Source organism: Sclerotinia sclerotiorum, genomic scaffold (assembly GCF_000146945.2).
Source record: "Sclerotinia sclerotiorum 1980 UF-70 scaffold_34 genomic scaffold, whole genome shotgun sequence".
In the NCBI taxonomy this organism is placed as follows: domain Eukaryota; kingdom Fungi; phylum Ascomycota; class Leotiomycetes; order Helotiales; family Sclerotiniaceae; genus Sclerotinia; species Sclerotinia sclerotiorum.
Window position 1 is genome coordinate 19,816 of NW_001820802.1, and position 13,730 is coordinate 33,545.

Genomic DNA, 13,730 nt, shown 5'->3' on the forward strand with positions numbered 1-13,730 from the left:
TAAACTCCTTTTGAGACGAACTAAGACTTACAACAAACCATCTACCGAGTAATTTGATATCCCCTTTAATGCTAACCCCAACCCTATATTCTCTAGAATGATTCTATATTCACATCAAACTTCACTCAATTTGGAAATAGTGTCAGTTATTCATATCCCAAAGAAGATTCAGATATCTCTATTTTCGTCTTTGCTAAGCCACTCACTTTAATCCACGGGTCTCCCAAACATGTGAATGTACGAGTACGTGCTCATCGTGATCCAAGCCCCCCTCTGGAGATACAGACAGTACAGTGTTACATTGAAAAATTGCCTCCTTACAAACACTGCACTCTGCACTCCCTAGTCATTTATCATGATTATCGGGATAACCTTTTTATTTTTTTTATCTTGGAACTTTATCGAAAAGAATATAGTGAGACAAGATATAGGGAAAAATCGAAATATTGATTGTTACAGAAAATCGAATTTATTATTTGATTAATTCTACTTCTTTTTTCATCATTTTCACTCTTTCACTCTCACACTCGTACTCATACTCACTCACACTCTCACATCTCACACTCTCACCACTTATAATACTACAACCTTCACTCACTCGCTCATTTTCACTCATTTTATTACCGATCGATTCCATTACTCTATCAATCCGTTGTGGTTAATAAGCTATTTTGGCGGGGCAATCGCCTGTGAGAAAGTTGTCTGGAGCTAAATCCTGACCGCAACGCACTGAGCGATCTTCCTATTCCCTCGAGGAAATACCGATACTTTTACTCCTCATTCAATACAACCACCCGAATACAACATCAATTACAACTTCAACATCTACCTACAATCCTACACCCTACACCCTACATCCTACAACCTTCTCCTTCTCCCCTCTTTCCCCCCCTCCTACCGATACAATTTTGTTCCCCATCCCCAAGATGTCATCTTGGAATATCACCAAGAGTAAGTGAAATTCATAACATTCAATCTTGGACGACGGTCCAATCGACGGCCTCACGATCAATCCTACCGCCTCTTATCAACCCAACATTTATACCAAGAAATTGATTGAGCTGGAAAGCGACCATATCAAACGGAATCATCACTAATTGTTCATCCATTTTAGAGCTGAAAGAGACGCATCTTGGTCCTCTCACATCTACCTTTTCTCGCACCCCCTCTTCACAAACCCTCAGAGAATCTTCCAAAGATGAGAAATCAAGTATACCACCGTCACCATCGGCCAACGATAATGGTATAGGTATGCGCAAATGATGATTTGAATCATGGAAAAGATACTGACCTTCAAAGCTGCCTCTGAAGCCATGGCCACCCAACCACAATCTGCTCCTCGACCAGGTATTCTTATCGTTACTCTTCACGAAGGAAATGGATTCTCCCTTCCAGATCAATATAAACAAGTCTTCAGCAATCATACTCAGAATTCATTATCTGCGGGAAATGGCTTTGGAGTCGCTGGTTCAGTTCGTTCTGGATCTTCAACCCAAGTAGCTGGATCTTACTCAAGTATGAGACCACAAACATCAGGAGGTGGTATTCAAGTTCCTACAAACCACGGTCGAATTTCCTCCAAATACCTTCCGTATGCCTTGTTAGATTTTGATAAGATGCAGGTTTTCGTCAATGCAGTTGCAGGTTCTCCTGAAAACCCTCTATGGGCTGGAGATAACACTCAATATAAGTTTGATGTTTCAAGAGTTACTGAATTAGCAGTTCATTTATATCTTCGAAACCCGAATGCGCCTCCAGGATCTGGTCGAAGTCAAGATATTTTCCTTGGTGTTACGCGCATCAACCCACGATTCGAAGAGAAGCATAAATATGTCGAAGATCCTAAATTGGGAAAGAAAGACAAGGAAAAAGCTGCGGCAGAATTCCAAAGAAGGGAGAGTACATTGGGACAAGTTGGACCAGAATGGTTAGATGTTCAATACGGTACAGGAAAGATTCGAATTGGTGTTGAATACGTTGAGAATAGAACAAGAGCGTTGAAGATTGATGATTTCGACTTATTGAAAGTGGTTGGAAAAGGAAGTTTTGGAAAGGTTATGCAGGTCAAGAAAAAAGATACCCAACGAATTTACGCCCCTCAAGACCATTCGAAAGGCTCACATCATTTCACGATCAGAAGTTGCACATACATTGGCAGAACGATCCGTCCTCTCTCAAATCAACAATCCCTTCATCGTACCTCTCAAGTTTACATTTCAATCACCAGACAAGTTATATTTCGTCTTGGCATTTGTCAATGGTGGTGAACTTTTCCATCATCTTCAAAAGGAGTCTCGCTTCGATATCAATCGTTCAAGATTTTATACGGCCGAGCTACTTTGTGCTTTAGAATGTTTACATGGATTTAACGTCATTTATCGTGACTTGAAACCAGAGAACATTCTATTGGATTACTCGGGTCACATTGCACTCTGTGATTTCGGTTTGTGTAAACTTGATATGAAGGATGAGGATCGTACCAACACCTTCTGTGGAACTCCCGAATACTTGGCACCGGAATTGTTGTTGGGTCAAGGTTACACTAAGACGGTTGATTGGTGGACTCTTGGTGTTTTGCTCTATGAGATGTTGACTGGTTTACCTCCTTTCTACGATGAAAACACTAATGAGATGTATCGAAAGATTTTGAGCGAGCCATTGAACTTTCCAGGTCCTGAAATTGTTCCACCTGCTGCTAAGGATCTTTTGCAAAAACTTCTTAACAGAAAACCAGATCAAAGATTGGGTGCAAATGATGCATCAGAAATTAAGGCACATCCCTTCTTTCACAGCATTGATTGGCGTAAATTACTTCAAAGAAAGTATGAGCCTACTTTCAAGCCTAATGTGGTATGTATTTCTTTTTTGATATATTAACTTAACAAACAACATACTAATAAATAATAGACGGATGCTCTTGATACTACCAACTTTGATGTAGAATTTACATCTCAAGCACCAGCTGATTCATTGGTTGACGGTGGACAACTATCATCAACCATGCAAGAACAATTTACCGGATGGTCTTATAATAGACCAGTTGCAGGATTAGGTGATGGTGGTGGAAGTATTAAAGATCCAAGTTTCGTAGGGAGTGTACAGGACAGATAGATTAAGGTCACGGCAAAAAGGGATCTGGTATTCTGGAAATGACCTGTGGTATGATGATATGACGTAAACTTAGCTCGGCGTCTTTCTTTCTCTCAATATAGCATTTCGGATACAGTTTGAGGGGTTTCTTCTCTCTCTTTGCTAAATTTATGGGGTATTAGATGAGAGGGGAGGAGGTGAGATGGGATGCAATGGAATGAGATGAGTTATATGAAAATGGAAATGGAAATGGATATCATTGTTCTTGTTCATATCCTTGTTGCTGTTCTGCCTCCTCTTCGACACTAAAATTAAAAACTGAAGCCTTATATATTGAATCGCCCCTCTGTATCGTATTGGATTGCCCCTCGGTATTGCATTCCATCGTATTGTATAAGAAACGAAAATATTTTTTTAATTTATATTCAGAAAAGGATATTTAAAGGTGTGATGAAGATGTTTATTTGTGACGGAAATCCCTGCTTTCCTCCCACCCTTATTATATAAGAAACCTCAGGTACATTAACCATGTCCACACATGATACGATTACTCGAGATTAGTATGCGATTTAGGTGACCTGAGGATCAGATCCGGACAAGTACTAGGTATCAATGGTTATCGGTAAAGTAAGATCATTGGAGGAATAAATATGACTTCTTTTTGCCTAGCTATTGCGGCTAGGCCATTCATTTGTGTATATATAGAGTAGCTATCCCCATCTACAGGTGCTCTTCACCTGTAGATTCTAAGTTAAATACAATTGCTGGTCTATAAACACCCTTTTGGTCACATTATTTTTTGTTTTTAATATTTTAAAATATAAAAAAATTGATTAAAAAATAAAGAAATAAAAATAATTATTATTTAAAAGTATTTAGAATTTTATAATAAAATATCAAAATATATAAATTTTATAAATAATATAAAATTTTAATTTATATTTGTTACGAGGTTTGCCGTCTCGATCACGTGAAAGTGCTCTAGGCTCTCGAGGTGGTTTATAACTAGGCGTCAAGCAGGGACTTAAAGTAATGACAATAATAATATGCTATTCGTAACTAATAGTAGAGTATACTAAATGATTGATCTTGAGCACGAAGCTCTATACAAAGGAAATCCATCTTGATTATATAGTCCTTCATGCTTCTATGATCACTGGTGATCCTTCATGATCACCAGTGATCACCTATATCGTGATCCTTAGTGATCCTTAATGATCACTACTGATCATTTGTGATCACGTGTCTTGGTAGTTGTGTAGCCCGTCGTAACAATATTTAGTATTTTTTATATTATATATTATTAAACTTTTTTATAATTAATGAAAAGAATTTAAAAATCATAATTTTCATAAAAATTATGAAAATTATAAAAATTATAAAATAAATAAAATAAATAAATAAAAAATTATTTATTTTTAACGGTTTAAAAATTAATCAATGAGATTCTTAAAGAGAAAATATTAGTAAATATCATTTGAATGATATATCGAGAGTATGATTGATATGATATGAACTGAACGATTTGATTCCAGACTTCTCTTTTTCTTTTTTTGACTTTCTCGGTGAGTCTGGATTGGGGGAGGGCATTGGATTGGGTGATGGATTAATTAGTAAGGGTTGGTCATGGTTGGTAAAGGTTGGTAAAGGTATGGTTACTTGATGGGATGAGATGGGATGGGATGGATGGGGAATTTAATTGATTGATTGATTATTAGTAAGGTTGAGTAATGGTTTGGCCATTCGTAAGGAAGGTTCGGTTGAAATGGTTTTTGGGTGGATTACGCGTTATGGATGAATTGAATTGAATTGAGAGGGAAGTTGAATTTGGAGTACATACCTTTGTATCTATGTACTCAGGTCTTTTTTGTATTACTATTAGTGGGCTTGGCTGTCTTTCAATTCGTTCGTACGTACTCTGTCGAACTTTGTAAGCTCGCATGTTGTTGGTTGGGTTGAGTGGATGAAATGGATTAAATGGATGAAATGGACGTCATAAGCGATGGAGGGATGCATAATGCATTGGTGGTGATGCTGGCTGCAAATAAATCATCAACTGTTTAACCCCTCATTGTTTTCTTCTTTCAGGATACTCACTCATACTCATTCTGATATTCATATTTATATTTATCAAAAGCTACAATTAATACATAGTCCATATTCGAGTTTTGATCTTTATTGAAATATTGTTGACTGAGGTATGTTAGTCTTGTTACATATAAAAGGAATATATTAATAAGAGGGACCTTACCTGGATGAAATGTTGTCACAGCTTTGAGTCTACCTACCCCACCTATACACCGAAGTTTCCAGAGAGACTTCCCATCAATATTTGGTCAATAAATATTTCATTCCTGCTTATGATTCTTGTCAACTGACAATATACTTTATTCGCAGATCAAATTCTTTCAAACTCTCAGAAATACTTGGAAGATTAAGTTTACCTTTCGGAGAACTCAATCTCGATCTTCTACTTGTGGAGGAGCAATATAAAGGTATGTTTACTCTTTTCCTATGAGAGCTGAGATTTTGTGACATATCTATCTGTCCGCACGGAAATCTACTTCAAGAACTATTGGGAACGATTGAAGGATTCACTATTCACATACGATTATTCATTCTCCTACCATTTGATATCTTGTCTTGTTTCTAACATTATCATCAAACAGTTCCCTCTTAATCTCATACCCAACCACTTCAACAATACCCTACAAAATGCCTCAAGCTACCGAACTCAAATCATGGAGTGCTCTCCAATCTCATCATGATACCGTCGGACGAAACTTTGTCCTCAAGGATGAATTCAAAAAGGATCCTCAAAGATTCGAAAAGTTATCCAAAACTTTCAAGAACACTGCCGATAACTCGGAGATCCTTTTCGATTTCTCCAAGAATTTGATTAATGAAGATACAATCAAGGCCTTGGTGGCAGTTGCGAAAGAAGCTGGTTTGGAGAAATTGCGCGATGAGATGTTTGCGGGTGAAAAGATCAACTTTACCGAAGATCGTGCTGTTCTTCATGTTGCCTTGAGAAATGCTACAAGTGATCCTATTAATGTCGATGGACAAGATGTTATGCCAGGTGTTAATAAGGAGTTGAAGCACATGGAGGAATTTTCCGAACAGATTAGAAGTGGAGAGTGGAAGGGTTACACTGGAAAGCCATTGACTAACATTGTCAACATCGGTATTGGTGGTTCTGATCTGTAAGTTTTGAGATACAACAACGAGAATGATAGCTAATTGGTTATAGTGGTCCAGTTATGGTTACTGAAGCTCTCAAGTATTATGGTGCTAGAGAACAAACCCTTCACTTCGTTTCTAATATCGATGGTACACATATGGCTGAGGCTTTGAGAGATTCTGATCCAGAAACTACTCTCTTCTTGGTTGCTTCTAAGACTTTCACCACTGCAGAAACTGTTACTCAATGCCAACTCTGCAAAAGAATGGTTTTTGAAGAAGACTGATGGGAAAGGGTGATATCGCTAAACACTTTGTTGCTCTTTCTACCAATGAAGCTGAAGTTACCAAGTTTGGTATTGATGCTAGGACATGTTCGGTTTCGAAGGTTGGGTTAGAGGTAGATACAGTGTTTAGAAGTGCAATTGGTTTGAGTGTTGCTATTCACATTGGGATTCAAGAATTTCCATGAATTGTTATCTGGAGCTCATGCTATGGATATGCATTTCAAGAATACTCCACTCGAAGAGAATATTCCAGTTCTTGGTGGTCTTTTGAGTGTTTGGTATTCTGATTTCTATGGTGCCCAAACTCATTTGGTTGCTCCGTAAGTTTGTTTATGCTCTTTATGAACGAACATAACTAATTGATAAATAGATTCGATCAATACCTTCACCGTTTCCCAGCTTACCTTCAACAACTTTCTATGGAATCTAACGGTAAAGCTGTCTCCCGTGATGGTAAGATTGTTCGTTATACAACCGGTCCAATTCTTTTTGGTGAACCAGCTACCAATGCTCAACACTCTTTCTTCCAACTTGTCCACCAGGGTACCAAGTTGATCCCAACCGATTTCATCATGGCTGCCGAATCTCACAACCCAATTGATAACAATAAACATCAAAAGATGTTGGCTTCAAACTTCTTCGCTCAAGCTGAGGCTCTCATGATCGGAAAGGGAGAGGATGAATTAAAGGCTGAAAACACACCACCTGAGTTATACAAGCACAAGACATTCTTGGGCAACAGACCAACTACATCAATTCTTGCCCAAAAGATTACTCCAGGTACTCTTGGTGCTTTAATCGTTTACTACGAACATCTTACATTTACTGAAGGAGCTGTTTGGAATATTAACAGTTTTGATCAATGGGGTGTTGAGTTGGGTAAGAGTTTAGCTAAGAAAATTCAAGCAGAGTTGGATGTTAGTGGAGATGTTGGGGAACATGATGCTAGTACTGGAGGATTGATTAAGGCTTTTAAACAGAAGGCTAATATTTAAATGAGGGGTATGAATGAGATAGGGAGGGTGAGGGATGGAGATATGTAAAGTGGTAATTGTGTGATGGAGAAATGGAGAAAATGGAAAAGAAAATCTTAAATTTTTTGATATGGTATGAGTGATGTGGAAAGGGAGGATAAAAAAATATGAATTGAGATGATTTTGCATCTGGATAGGAAGGTAGTGAGTGGATGATCGGCTGGCTGGCTGGCTATAAGTTGATGATTCAATCGTTGATTATGTAGTTATTCTGTAGTTAGGGATTTGATATCATATAATGTGATGTGATGTGATGTGGTTATGAATATGATGAAGATGAAGATGAAGATGAATATCAATATGAGTAGATATTTGTTTTGTATTGGTGAATGTATAGATGGATGGTGCTGGTTGAGTGAGTGAGTGAGTGAGTGAGTGAGTGAGTGAGTGAGTGGATGAGTTATTTTATATAGATTGAGATGAGTGGGTTGAGGATGAGGAATGAGGGATGAGGTTAGAGATGGGATAGGATGGGATTAGATAGGGATATGAATTGATGGTGTAGGTGTAGGTGTAGGTGTAGATTTAAATCAGAGTATTGGGATGAGTAATTAATATATAATTACCTAATGAATGAATGATTTATTTTTTTTATTTTTTTTGAAGAGAAAATGGAGAGAATAGAAAAGAGAGGGGGATGAGGAGGGTAGGGTAGGAGGTGGGGAGGAGGAGGTAAGGATAAGGATGAGGATAAAAACGAGGAAGAAATGAAAATAAAATTATGAATAGGAAGGGGGATAGAGGAAGGGGATGAGGATGGGGATGAAAATAAAATCATGAATAAAGAAGGGGATAGAGTTATAAATGAGTATAAATATAAGTAATATTGTAAAAGGAGTAGGTCGAGATATATATTGTTACGACGGCTATCTTCTATGCCGCGTCACATGACTAAACCAAGGTAACGTGATTAAAGTCACGTTATGGACCGCTGAGGAACGCTGGCTGTCCAGGACCGCTGCGCGGTCCTGACTAGCCATAGGCATGAAGGTCTATATAATCAAGATGGATTTCCTTTGTATAAAGTTTCGTGCTCAAGATCAATCATTTAGTATACTCTACTATTAGTTACGAATTGCATTATTGTCATTACTTTAAGTCCCTGCTTGACGCCTAGTTATAAACCACCTCGAGAGCCTAGAGCACTTCCACGTGATCTAGACGGCAAACCTCGTAACATATATGTCTTAATAATATATTATAAGGGGGAAATGAAAAAGAAACTTGATTAGATTATATTATAATATATTATTTAAAAGAATAATGTGACCAAAAGGGTGTTTATAGACCAGCAATTGTATTTAACTTAGAATCTACAGGTGAAGAGCACCTGTAGATGGGGATAGCTACTCTATATATACACAAATGAATAGCCTAGCCGCAATGGCTAGGCAAAAAGAAGTCATATTTATTCCTCCAATGATCTTACTTTACCGATAACCATTGATACCTAGTACTTGTCCGGATCTGATCCTCAGGTCACCTAAATCGTATACTAATCTCGAGTAATCGTATCATGTGTGGACATGGTTAATGTACCTGAGGTTTCTTATATAATAAGGGTGGGAGGAAAGCAGGGATTTCCGTCACAAATAATTAATTTTATAATAGGTTTGGGATTGAAATTATATAAAATAAAAAAATAATATAAAAAGTTGTTTATTTTTTGAAAAGAGAAAAATGTCACGATTCACCATTAGGATTGATGGTGTTACGATGGTAGCAAACTGATTAATTAGGAGAGCTTAGGCCTTGTGCAAACACGATCAGATTTCATCGAATTAGTATGTGATCTTGGTCACCTGAAGATCGTATATGCACGCACCATCAGAAATCACGTGATAAGGAGCCCTAAGGAGCCAGAAAGCTCCTAGGGGCTCCCTTCTTCGTTCATTATATAGTCAGAGTAGTTTCATAGTTTAGGAGCTTCGTGCTCAACTTAGTTATCAATTAGTTTACCTACATTCTATTTGATCTAGTAACGAATTCACTTTCAAGTGAATACCAGTGATAAAGCCTTAACCTATAACTACCAACCGACGAACCTTAGGCAGCCGCTGCCTTTAGTACAGTATCGTTACAAAAAACAAAGATCTTTTTTTATATCTAATTATTAGAGATCATATAATTAAACATTTATAAAAACCTTATATATAGAGTTCAAAATTCCGACTTTCTTATAATATATAAAGTAATATATAAATGTAACGATTGTCACACTCAAGAATACTGGGTAAAGTATCTTGTATTAGAAAATACTAAGCTAAGGAGAAAAGAAGAAGGAAAACAAGAGTAGAGAGTTTTCCTATGATTAAATACAAACGGGGCATGCCACGTGACCCGGAGGTGTGAGGCGTCACAACGATACTGTACTGGAGGCAGCGGCTGCCTAAGGTTTCGTCTGCTTGGTAGTTGTGGGTTAAGGCTTTATCACTGGTCTTCACTTGGAAGTGAAGTCGTTACTAGATCAAGTAGGACGTAGGTAAACTAATTGATAACTAAGTTGAGCACGAAGCTCCTAAACTATGAAACTTATTCTAACTATATACTAAACGTTTCTCTGAATGCTAGCTCTGCTAGCCAGCTAGCAGAGCTATCACATCACGTGATCTCCTATTGGCCTCAGGACACTAATCCTGGGACGATTCTCATCCTAGGATAATACTAGACGTGGTTCGTGACATCCTTCTCTTCTCTTTTTATTTTTCAACAAAATAGTTTTCTATCTATTCATCCATTCATCCATCCCAAAAATCATAAAACATAATCCACAAATCCTCCAAAAAACACAGCTAACCATCCATCCATCATGAAATCAATCCCATAACCATAAACCACCAACCCGTAACCCAATTCCCATCTAATCCCTCTTCCCATCCCTGCCCACCACACCACCCCCAACAAATCCCCACCCATTCCCCACAGTCCCTCCATTAACATAAGCATTCCCATTCCCATTCCCCTTAATGCCATAACCCAACGGGGTAGCCCCACCAAGACTCTTCCCGACCCCACCACTCAAACCCCCCGCTCTCGCTAATCTCCCACTCCATCCCTTCATCCTCCTAGGAACCTCCCACCCTACCATCCAAGCTCCCATTACCGTTGCTCCAGCACCAAAAGCTAAAATTATATACCCGATCGTCACCCAGCCTACATGACCCCCTAATCCATTCCATTCTACCTTTCCATTTTCCCTAGGTAACAATGGAGTAGGGAACCATCTCACACTCAATCTTAATGGTAACTCATCACCAATAATCAATTTCTTTGTCAAAGCTGCTGGTCCAGTAATATGACTCAAAGGACTAGTACTATAAGCGACTCCACTATCAATAACCCCTGAATCATGTTTTTGTAAATGGTGTTTCGGGACGCTGTGAAGGAGGACGTTTAAATGGGTGGAGATATGTAGATGAGATAGTTGGAGGGTTCCCGAAAGGGCGAAAGTTAATGGAATATATTCTTGTTTGTAATTCGGGTAGCTGTTTATGTGGTGAACTGTCGGAGCTGGACGGGATGGAAGACGACAGGATAGAGGAGCATCGGAGTGAATATAGAATTCTAGAAGATGAAAGAATGGATCTGTTATTAATGGAATTGTACAATTGAGTTCTGTGTTTGGTGAAAAGAATTAGTAGATTGTCCTTTTTTGATGTATCGACATTAGATGAACCAACCTTCTTCAACTCCATATTTCAATTCTAATGGTTTTCCTGTTTCATTACATATCGGAAATGGTATGTATTTTAAAGAATTATCATCGAGTTGAACATGTTCTCCTGTATTACTGATGAAAAGTTAGCTTTCATTCATAAATTTTCATTTTCGCTTTATCCATCTTATCCGTCAAACTTGTATCTCTCTTTTCCGTATTTCAGTAAGGATCCTTTTCCAGCTCTCTATATTTGCCCATTTACTGAAAACTTGAAGATCATAGTAACTCTTTTCCCAAGTGCCTCCCAATCTCATCCAAAGTTTACAGCACATATAATTCGTATTCGTAATCGTAGTCGCAGGCTCATTCGCGATCGTTCGTCCAGTATAATCTTCCATATTACCCTCATAATTTCTGTTTCCAATTTCCAACTTCTTTAATCTTTTTCATGGGGGCAAGCCCCCAAACCCCCAAGCTCGCTGCGCTCGAATGTCCTTTCAATTGTCTTCCCTTATCTACTTTCTATCCTTCTGACGTCCAGGTATTGTTGTCCCTCTTCTCCTTCCGTGAGCCCAACCCTCAAAACCAATATTATGGTATTCTGCACATTCGCGCGGGCGGATGCTTATGTATATATGTGCCTGTGTGCTGAAGACCCTCGAACTGCCACCCCTCCCTCCCTCTTGTCACCGTCCCCCGATTCTCCCTCCTTTCCTCCCTTCTTTTCCCCCGCCCACAAATCTCCATCCCCTTCCCCACCCCAAAAAACAAAACAAAAAAAGCAACTTACACATCTCTCTCCATACACTCAACCATAATCCCCGCCCCAAAATGATAACTCGGCAACGGTAACCTCTCCTCATCGAATTCCCCACTTCCACTCCCCACCAACTCTCCATTCCCATTCCCATGTCCAAATGTAGGTTGTATCAAACACAAAAGCCCTAATCCCAATCCCAATCGTAGGGTAAGGAGGGCAGGAGTATATGTGCGCATTATTTCAATAATTGATTTTCCCTCTTGTGCCTTGTTCTTATATGTTTGTTTCGAGAAGAGGGAGGTAGGTAGGTAGATAAATAAGTAGACTATTTCTTGCGCCGCGTGGGTGGAGGGGAATCTTCGATTACGAATCGTGTATTGCTTATTCTCTCTACTCGTTCTCGTCCTTCTTTTCCTCGTTCTCCCAACTTAATATGCGCGCCTCGAACTCGATATCCACAAATTGAATGCGCTCAAGGTCCTCCCTTCACCTCAATCCCTAATTTTGAATTCCCCAATCTCCTCAATTCACAATATCAATCCTCATAAAAGTCCTCACAAATCAAAGTTAAAAGTCCAAATCCCTTTCTTCCTTTTCTTCACTCTTCACCAACTCATCAATTAAACAATCCCAATCAAATCAAATCAAATGAATTAAAACCACAAAAATAAAGAATCATACAATCACAATCACAATCTCAGAGTTGCTTGGAACCCCAAGTCTCAAAAATAACACGGCTACACCACACCCCCTTGTAAGTTCCACGCTAGCGATCGGTCCGAGACGGCCGCTTCGATCTCCCAAGTTCGTTTCGTTCCACTGTTACGAGGTTTGCCGTCTAGATCACGTGGAAGTGCTCTAGGCTCTCGAGGTGGTTTATAACTAGGCGTCAAGCAGGGACTTAAAGTAATGACAATAATAATATGCTATTCGTAACTAATAGTAGAGTATACTAAATGATTGATCTTGAGCACGAAACTTTATACAAAGGAAATCCATCTTGATTATATAGACTTTCATGCCTATCGTTCCTTCGGTCCCTTCGATCCCTTCGATCCCTTCGATCCCTTCGGTAAAGGGATCGAAGGGATCACATAACTTCGTACGTGGTCATATGATACAAGGCCAGAAGCCATCGTAACAGAGTGTAGTGTGAGTCAACTATAAGTCTAGTACCCCATTTTTGGACCAACCCTCTTTTGGACCACCTTTTTACACCAAAAATCGTGATTTTCATCTATTAATAACTTTATAATCAATTAATATAATTTGATAAAATTTGAATTACAGATTTATGTTACGACGGCTTCGGGCCTCGTATCATGTGACCAATTATATAATCACGTGGTCCCTTAGATCCCTTCGGTCTCTTGACCGAAGGGACCGAAGGGATCAAAGGGACGATTAGCATAAAGGTCTATATAATCAAGATGGATTTCCTTTGTATAAAGTTTCGTGCTCAAGATCAATCATTTAGTATACTCTACTATTAGTTACGAATTGTATATTATTATTGTCATTATTTTAAGTCCCTGTTTGACATCTAGTTATAAACTACCTCGAGAGCCTAGAGCACTTCCACATGATCTAGACGGCAAACCTCGTAACAAAAAAGGTGGTCTAAAAGTAGGGTATTAGACTTATAGTCCAGATTCGTAGCTCCAATAATAAGACAACCCTCTTCACACCTTCAAGAACAATCAATTCCGCGCCGTATT

The 13,730-nt window shown here is 38.7% G+C and overlaps 3 protein-coding genes across 3 annotated transcripts; 2 read left to right on the top strand and 1 right to left on the bottom strand.

Annotated features, from left to right (window-relative positions):
• Window positions 1-926: 926 nt before the first annotated feature.
• On the top strand, window positions 927-3,111 carry SS1G_14455 (hypothetical protein; the record flags this gene model as incomplete). The annotated part of the gene is made up of 6 exons (XM_001584508.1): window positions 927-951; window positions 1,115-1,249; window positions 1,300-1,472; window positions 1,623-2,030; window positions 2,104-2,850; window positions 2,908-3,111. The coding sequence occupies 6 exons, from the start codon at window positions 927-929 to the stop codon at window positions 3,109-3,111; spliced, it is 1,692 nt and encodes a 563-aa protein (XP_001584558.1).
• Window positions 3,112-5,805: 2,694 nt separating this feature from the next.
• On the top strand, window positions 5,806-7,555 carry SS1G_14456 (hypothetical protein; the record flags this gene model as incomplete). Its single annotated transcript, XM_001584509.1, has 4 exons — window positions 5,806-6,296; window positions 6,344-6,542; window positions 6,786-6,880; window positions 6,931-7,555. The coding sequence occupies 4 exons, from the start codon at window positions 5,806-5,808 to the stop codon at window positions 7,553-7,555; spliced, it is 1,410 nt and encodes a 469-aa protein (XP_001584559.1).
• A 2,899-nt stretch (window positions 7,556-10,454) lies between these two features.
• SS1G_14457 (hypothetical protein) lies at window positions 10,455-12,248 on the bottom strand (the record flags this gene model as incomplete). Its single annotated transcript, XM_001584510.1, has 4 exons — window positions 10,455-10,936; window positions 11,275-11,376; window positions 11,515-11,666; window positions 12,043-12,248. 4 exons carry the CDS (start codon window positions 12,246-12,248, stop codon window positions 10,455-10,457), a joined length of 942 nt encoding a protein of 313 aa, XP_001584560.1.
• Window positions 12,249-13,730: the final 1,482 nt, after the last annotated feature.